Here is an 8,982-nt window from a genome sequence, read left to right on the forward strand (position 1 = left end):
TCAGAACTAATCCCTGAATTTCTGGAGTTTACATTTTGTCCTGTGTATAACAAAATGACACAGCAGAGGCATTGTGTGTTATAAAAAAGATATTTAAATCCCCTACGCTGTTAGAACGACATTCCACTGATTATTACCTTAATAAACTGAGATATTCCTTGATGGAACCTGAGCAGTTCCTTTGGTTTCCTGTTTACCAGTGTTAGGAAGATAGCACTTAGAAATATGAATATTTTAAGTTTTATCCATCGGTTAGGTGTCCTGGAAATAGATCTGCCCAGATTAATATAGATATGACACTTAATCCTGGTCCCCTATCCTGGAATCCCCCGTTCCTTGTTGCTTCAGAATGCATGGGTCATTTTAGTTGGTTACAAAGCCCTCGCACTTGCATCCTTATCTCTTTTGTCTTTACCCCATAAACAATGGGGTTCATGGTAGGTGGCACCAGTAAGTAGAGGTTTGCCAGGAGGATAAGGGCATGCCTGGGCACATGGTTTCCAAAGCGATGGGTAAAGAAAGAAAAGAAGGCCAGAGTATAAAATATCAAGATGACACATATATGCGCTCCACAGGTTCCAAAGGCCTTTGTCCGGGCCTCCCTAGAAGGTAGTCGGAAGACTGTTCTCAGGATTACCCAGTAGGACAACGAAATGAAAACAAAGTCCAGCCCTGTGGTGAGGAGAGCAGCAGTGAGCCCATAAACGCTATTAAGGGTAATGCTATTGCAGGCCAACTTGGCAATGCCCATGTTCTCACAGTAGGTATGGCGGATGATGTGGCTCCGGCAGAAGTGCAGACGGAGAATGAGGAGGACACCAGGGGTAACTACAGCCACACTCCGAGCCACCAGAGTCAGGGCCACCTTGCTAATGAGAGAGCCTGTAAGTAGGGTTGCATAGTGGAGTGGTGCACATATAGCCACATAACGATCAAAAGCCATGGCCAGTAGAACAGCAGATTCAGAGAGAAACAAAGCATGAACAAAAAACATCTGTGTGAGACATGCAGGAAATGTTGACAGGGAAGGGCCCTGCCAGAAGATAAGAAGCATTTTGGGCACTGTGACAGTACAAAGGAGGACATCATTGAGTGCCAGCATGGCAAGGAAGAGATACATGGGTTCATGGAGGTTCCTGTCCCAGGCCACTACTGCCATAACCAGGCCATTGCCTATTAGGGCTAAAAGGTACATGAAGCTGAAAGGAATGGAGAGCCAGATTTGGAAGTCTTCTAATCCTGGGACTCCAGTCAGCAGAAAGGCTGTGAGATGAGTGGATGTATCGTTGGATGTCGTTACAGAGAAATAGCCAAAATCTGCTACATGAAAAACAGAGAGAAAAGAGCTAGAGTAAACAATAGTAGAAAATGAGTATTTATTCCTTCATACTAACTAAGTCCTAAACATTAATTTTGGCATGATGAAGTATGATAACCACATAATTTACGTATGTAAGTTTTAAACTTTTAACTGTATTATTATATAGTTTTTGCCTCTAAATTGATAATAAATTCTTAAATTTAAAAAATGTTAATTTTTCTATTTCTTTTTCCTCCATAACAGTGGATAGAAGATAACAGTGGATAGGAGAGAATTAATATTCTATTACTCAATGTACAAACTTAATGGGAGGAGATAGGTCCGTTAGGAGACTGATACATAACTGGAATTACCATGAAGAGTCTAACTCTTGTTTACCATCTTGAAGGTGTGAAATATGTTTCATTGGCTTAATTTTTCTACAATAAAAAAAACGTTTTATTCATCTGTCTCTCATTTGAACTCTTGAAGGTAATGGGTGAATTAACATAAATTTAAACTGTTATGCAAAAGTTGTAATATTATTTATACCTTAATAAACACTCTCTCTTAAGGATCATGAAATGGAGTTAAAAAAGGCATAAAAATTCAGAGTACAGAATGTTCTCACTCAGAACAAGGAAGTCATTGAAGAATGTCAAGGCTCATAATTAATCAATACCTATCATTGATAGAGATTTCTACAGAACAGTGGTCAATTTTCACATTCATCAACAAAAGAACAAGACCTAACTTTAGCAACTTTTTAAAAATAGCCATTCTTACTTTTAATATATCAAATAAATATAAAGTAAAAAGTAGCTTTTCTTTAAGAGACACCTCAAATATAAAATTATTTATTATCAGTCCCACAAAACATTAATTCAATTAGTCAAGTTTGTAATCAAATACAGTACTTTTAGTAAAGGCAACATGCATGGTTATAAACAATTTTTGAATGAACATCTTAGGAAGTTTCAAAGTTATGTATAATAAATGCTGTTTCATCTGAAGAGAGCCACCAAAATCTAGAATCTGCCTGGCTCCAGTTTTCATGTGGAGCTGTCACACCGTCAAGTAGATGGAAAACTACATTGCATTTCAAGATCTCCTCCTATCATTCCTTCAGTTAATTGAAATCCTTTTCAAATATACCAACCCTTAACAAGGAAAAGGACACATTTTTACATTATCAACACTATCTTATTCTCCCTCACACTGTCTTCTTGTCCTCTCTCTCTCTCTCTCTCTCTCTCTCTCTCTCTCTCTCTCTCTCTCTCACAATTCAGATGAGGAAAAAGACAAAATTTCTCATCAAAAGGCAAATACATAGAATAGACAAAGTGGCTTTTAATGAAATTCCAAAAGAGAGGGTTTTTTTAATGGTTATTTTGTAAAATATAACCACTTTTTTTTTTTTTTTTTTAGCCTTGTAAGACTGAGGCTTTGCTTCATTTATCTGGTTGTCTTCCAGCAGTGCCTGGCTTTGTTGTGCACCACCAGGCACAGAAAACGAGCATATTTCAATATAAGACATACCACATATCAGCACAGGAGTGGGCAATATAGCAGTATTGGTAAAAATAATAATTGCAAATATTTATCATTGCTTACAATGTGCTAAACATTTTCCTAAAAGCTATTCTAACCACTTTGCATGGGTCATCCAATCTAATTGTCACAACTACTATATGAAGTGGTTATTGTTAGTATCCCAGTTTTACATAGAGGGAACTCAGGAACCGAAGGACTTCCCCAATGTCACATCTCTAATCAGTATGTAAAGCCTGTTTTAAAACCCAGGAATGTTAATTGCATAACCCACAGTTTTAACCCTTAAATTATTCTAATTTACCTTTTAGGTACATGGTTTTTAAAAATCTTTAGGAACATAAAAAGGCAGATCTTGAATTTCCTCTTAGTGATAATCTTAGGTCTTAACTCTTAGGTTTGACCGTGTAGCTTATAAGAATTCAGAGAAGATATATTCTCTGTATTGTATATATTCATCTGTATTGTACTTCAATATTTATAAAAACTCAAGGCATCACCTCTGGGCCAAGAAATCTTTTGGGTATTTTACATACTAAGTGACTGCTTTAACACCTGAGACTCACAGTCAGTATTTGTCTTTCATAATAACAATTCATGTATATGGATGCAGCACCTTAATTAGGAGAGGAGTATATAAGCTATGGTTATAAGCCCTGATTTTTGGTGTTGCTTATACATGATAAAATTAAGGAAAAATACAAACTTACTAGTAATTAGAAGGAGTTTAATGGATAATGCATACTTGTGGAGAAAACAAAACTTGACTCATTAAACATGGAATAGCCAGAAAAGTGAGAGAAACTTATTGCAAATGTTAGAGAATACCAGGAAAATAAGATTTCTTTAGTGGAGATAAATAATTATGATGCTACTCAGTAACCGAAGGTGTAAATCAATGCAGGCTGTTTTCATATGTAATTTTATTTTCAAAAATAATTATATGTGTACCCTCATGTATTTCTAAACTCTGAAATATGTATGCATGTGTATGTATGTATATGTATGTGTTTGTATGTGTGTATATATATCTCCATGATAATATGCACCATGGGTGCAACATGTTTCCCAAAGTGATAAGTAATGGATATCCTCAGCATAGGGACACAGACCATCAGCACAGTACAGATGTGGACAACACAAGTGTTAAGGGCCTTGAATTGTTCTTTCCAGGAGGCAATGTCTAGCACAGTGACAGAGTGACAGAGTGAAAAAAGGGAACGAGTATGGAGTCTACTCCAAAGGTGATGAAAATGAGGATAAGACCATAGACACTATTGGTGCTCTGGTCAGAACAGGAGAGCTCGATCATAACTACGTGTGTGGGCAGTGTGAGTGGGAGAGCACATTATCCTTTCAAAACCTCAGTCACTTAATAAGAAAGGTTCCTGAGTAGATGACAGCCACATCCTATAGCAAAGGGCCATACTTATCTTGGCAATGGTGGAATTTGTCAAAACAGTACTGTGTGCTGCAGTGGTCAGGCACCTACATCATCCACTGCAGGGTACACTACTGTTTTGACAAATTCCACCACTGCCAAAATAAGTGTGGGCCCTTTACTATGGGTTGGGGCTGTTCACCTGAAACTGAAACTATGGGTTTGTTCACCTGAAACTAAAAAAACAACAACAAAAAAAAAACCCAAACAAACAAACAAAAATAGTTGTGTACATGAGTGTGTTGGAGATGGCCACATAGCAGTCAAGAGCCATGGTAAAGAGGATGACTGACTCCATTAAGGTAAAAACATAGATGAAGAACATTTTGATGAGGCAGGCATCAAAGTCTATTTCACTGGATGGTGAACACTCACTGCAATATACAATGTATTATAGAATTGTACACCTGAAACCTGTGTAAATGTACTAACAAGTGTCATCCCCAATAAACTTTAATTAAAAACGTAAAATAAAAAATTTAATATAAAATAAACTATTTTTAAAGAAAATAAAAATAAAATCAACACTGTCACAGTTAGAAAAAAAATATTTAAAATCTTTGACCAACTGATCCACTTCCAGAATTTTACCCTAAGAATTTAATTATATCTTTGAACAGAAATCTTCATGGCAATATTGTTTATAAGTGAAAAAATTACAAATAACGAAATGTTCAGTTAACTAAATTACTGTGTATCCACATAATAGAATTCCACACAGGCTTTTTTTTTTGATAGAAAATTTCAGTTTTTATTTATTTTAAAAAATTTATTAGTTTCAGGTGCACAAAACAAAGTAATAGTTAGACGTTTATCATTTATATCTCTCACACTGTGTCAACACTCCTCCCCCATCCACTATCCCTCTGACATCGCACAGAGCCATTACATTTCCATTGTCTCTATTCCTAATGCTGTACTCTGCTTCTGGTAAGTATATACATACATATGTATATGTGTGTGTGTGTGTGTGTGTGTGTGTGTGTGTGTGTGTGTGTGTGTATATATATAAACTTGTAGTTAACATTCTTTATTGTTCAGCTTCAGCTTCAGGTGTAGAGTGCAGTGATCAGGCATCTACATCATCCCTGAGGTGGTCTCCCTAACGAGACAAGTGTCCATCGGATACCCTACAAAATCTTTACAACATTATTGATCACATTCCCCAAATTAACTTTCGTAACCCCGTGGCAATCTTGTGGTTACTGACTGCTTTCTAATCCTCTCACCTTCCCCCTTATCCCCACCCACCCTCCCATCTAGCAACCCTCAGTTTTTCCTCTGTGTCTCCGAAACTGTTTCTGATTAGTTTATTCACTTATTCTTTTCTTTAGATTCCACATATAAGTGAGATCAAATGGTATTTGTCTTTCTCTGACTTATTTCCCTTAACACAATGTTGTCTAGGTCCATCCATGTTGTTGCAAATGGTAAGATTTCTTTCTTTTTTATGGCTACGTAATACTCCATTGTATAAATGTACCACCGTTTCTTAATGCAGTCGTCTACCGCTGGGCATTTTGGTTGTTTCCATGTCTTGGCTATTATGTATAGTGTTGCAATAAACATAAGAGTGCATAAATTGTTTTGCATTAGAGTTTTGGATTTCTCCAGATAGATACCTAGGAGTGGAATTGCTGGATCATAAGTTAGTTCCATTTTCAAATTTTTGAGATGCCTCCATACTGTTTTCTATAGTGGCTGCACCAGTCTGCAATCCCACCAACAGTGCACAAGGGTTCCATTTTCTCCACATCCTCACCAGCACTTGTAGTTTGTTGATTTATTGATGATAGCCATTTTTAATGGGGTGACATTGGTTAGCAAAATTATATATGTTTCAAGTGTACATTTCTGTAATGCATCATCTATATATAGCATTTTGTTTTTAAAATACATGTTTGATTATTTCGGCATTCTAATTGCAATTCATAAGTGGTTGTATATTGTCCTAAGAATTAAAACTAAATCAAAATCTCATCTTTCATAATCCCATTTCTGTCTACTTTTCAACATTTACACCTGAAGTTTCCTAGTCACTTGTTCACCTATTTTTTATACAATCCAATGTATTTTCAACCTTTCTTTCCTTCTTCTGTTTTGCCTGAAAACTTTTCTTTTTATATTTTCCAGGTTATTTATCCTCAATCTTCAAATCTTAACTACATACCATTTTCTCAGGGAAGCCATTACTCATATTCTCTGTACGCTAAAGTTACATTCCCCCATTAGGCTATCACTGCACTCTTTATTCTTAATAATGACATTTATCATCACTGTAAATGTAGATATATACTTAATATTTCTTGTATGTATCATCTCGCCATAAGGAAGGCAAAGTATTAGTTTTGTTCTCTCATTTTTCTGTACCTTAGCAGTGTCTAACTGTGTCGGAAACACTGGGAATACTTAAGATTTTTAATGTATTTCTATACGTTATGTTCCACATATACCTCAAACTTAGAGTGTTCAATGTAGGTTCCACTATCCCGTTATGTAAACAATGCTCTTTTTGGGTCACTATCTCATTGAATGACACACCATCAACTTGACTTCATAAGTAAGAAACCTAAGCATCAACTATGAAACCACTCTCTGTTCACCAACCCTCAATCAGTTATTAAGGTGTGTTTATATATCCTAAATATCATTAATCTCTATACTATATTTCTATTCCCACAACCATTATGCTAAGAGAGGCCGCCACCATCTTTCTCAATTGTGCTTTTGCAATCATTTCTAAACTCTTTTCCTGCAGAATTTATGAAGAACTTATAATGCCATGAAAAAAATGTTAGTGATATAATATGTGTGAAAACTTTGCAGAATGAAAAATTATATGAAACAATACATATCTTCAAGCCTGGAAAGAAATTAAGGAGAAAACTCTTTGGAATAGAGAGATTATAAGTCTTTTTATCCCAAAATTCATTAAATGGACTCACATTACAACACTAATGAGAAAAAAAAGGAATATAGTAGAGGGAAGGCTCAGCATCATAGTTTTAACATCACAGTTATTCACCTCATCTCTAGGAATGAGAGAAGCCCAATTTCACTGCATCATATATGGTATAAACATCATTACTTTGAAAGTCAAAATATAGGCAGGCATGCTTCCAAAATTTTAGACAGAGGTGTTTCTAAATGGAATGAAAATATTGATGAACTCAGGGTAACAAAATTTTCATGACAACCATACTAAAAGAATATGTCAATAAAATGCAAAGACACTTGCTGTCATATCCATAATAGCTATGATTATCTTCTAGCAGATTTTCAGAAACCTTTTCTGGAATGTGTATTGGCAAAATTTGCTTCTATCACCTCAGCAAGATACTTAAATTCTTTAATACTCAAATCCTCATACAAACAAAAATTTGCAGAAAATATGATTAAAATTTTACATTGTTGCACACATGGGAACTAGTATTATTCTTTTGACCTTAAAACATTTTTACTGATAAAATTCAAAGGTTTTCACTACATTTTTGAAGAAAACCACTTCTTCATCCTCCTTCGGAGCTGCTCAGTCTTCACACTGTAGATGATTGGATTCATCATGGGTGGAAAGAGAATATAAATATTGCCCATAAGGACGTGAACCAAAGGAGAGAGATGCTTCCCAAAGCGGTGCACCATAGTGAGACCAATGATGGGAATATAAAAAACCAAGACAGCACAGATGTGGGAAACACAGGTTTGTAAAGACTTGAGCCTCTCTTCCCGCGATGCGATTGCCAACACTGTCTGCAAGATGAAAACATAGGAGATGAGAATAAGAACAGCATCCAACAGCAAGGTACAAACGACCAGAGCCAGGGCATAGAAGCTGTTGAAGCGGATGTCAGAGCAGACCAGCCTGAGTAGGTCCTGGTGCAGGCAGAAAGAGTGAGAGAGGTTATGGGGGCAGCAGTAATGGAAGAACTTCAAACGAATGATGACAGGAAGAATAGACACAGCACTTCTCATCACAATGCTCACCATGAAATGAATGATTCTCCTATTAGTCAGGATACCTGTATATCTCAGAGGATTGCAGATTGCAGTAAAGCGATCAAAGGCCATGGCAAGAAGGACTCCAGACTCTGTGCAGGAGAGACCATGGACAAAATAAGTCTGTGCAATGCAGGCATCCAGGCTGACTTCCTGGCTGAGCCCCCACAGGATCCCCAGCACCGTATGCACTGTGGACAGCCCCATGCACAGGTCAGTGAGGGCCAGCATGGCCAGGAAGTAGAACATGGGCTGGTGCAGGCTTGGCTCCGTCCGGATCACGTGCAGCACCAGGCCGTTTCCCAGAAGCACCATGGCATAGATGGTGGAGAAGGGAATTGAAAGCCAGGGATAGTACTGACCTAGGCCAGGGAACCCCCTGAGAATGAATATGGAGGAATTGATAGCAGAAGAAGCAGACATAGATATTTGAATGTAATTTCCAAGATCAGATAAATATTTACTCATTCACAGTTTTGTTTAAACTGCTATCTTTGAGAACAGTCATGTATAACACAGCTATTTGGAGTATAGCACAGGTAAAGCTAACTGTAGAATCCCATGGCAGCTCAAGCCTGTAGGAGAAGCTATAGCACAAGATGATTTCATAGGAAACCTCCTTGGTGTTAGGTCTTAAAGGTTGTAGATGCAAATTAGTATTAACTTCACTCACTTTTAGTCTCTCTCAGCCACT

At 36.9% G+C, this 8,982-nt stretch overlaps 2 protein-coding genes across 2 annotated transcripts; both read right to left on the reverse strand.

Moving 5' to 3' along the window:
* Positions 1–358: 358 nt before the first annotated feature.
* On the reverse strand, positions 359–3,168 carry LOC109436915 (olfactory receptor 52B2). The gene is made up of 2 exons (XM_074337079.1): positions 3,156–3,168; positions 359–1,320 (listed from the first exon to the last, which is right to left on the reverse strand). Exons 1-2 carry the CDS (start codon positions 3,166–3,168, stop codon positions 359–361), a joined length of 975 nt encoding a protein of 324 aa, XP_074193180.1.
* Positions 3,169–7,775: 4,607 nt separating this feature from the next.
* LOC109436916 (olfactory receptor 51V1) lies at positions 7,776–8,717 on the reverse strand. Its single transcript, XM_019715796.2, has one exon. It carries the CDS (start codon positions 8,709–8,711, stop codon positions 7,776–7,778), a length of 936 nt encoding a protein of 311 aa, XP_019571355.2. The 5' UTR covers positions 8,712–8,717.
* Positions 8,718–8,982: the final 265 nt, after the last annotated feature.

This window comes from Rhinolophus sinicus, linkage group LG06, assembly GCF_036562045.2.
Source record: "Rhinolophus sinicus isolate RSC01 linkage group LG06, ASM3656204v1, whole genome shotgun sequence".
Lineage (NCBI taxonomy): Eukaryota > Metazoa > Chordata > Mammalia > Chiroptera > Rhinolophidae > Rhinolophus > Rhinolophus sinicus.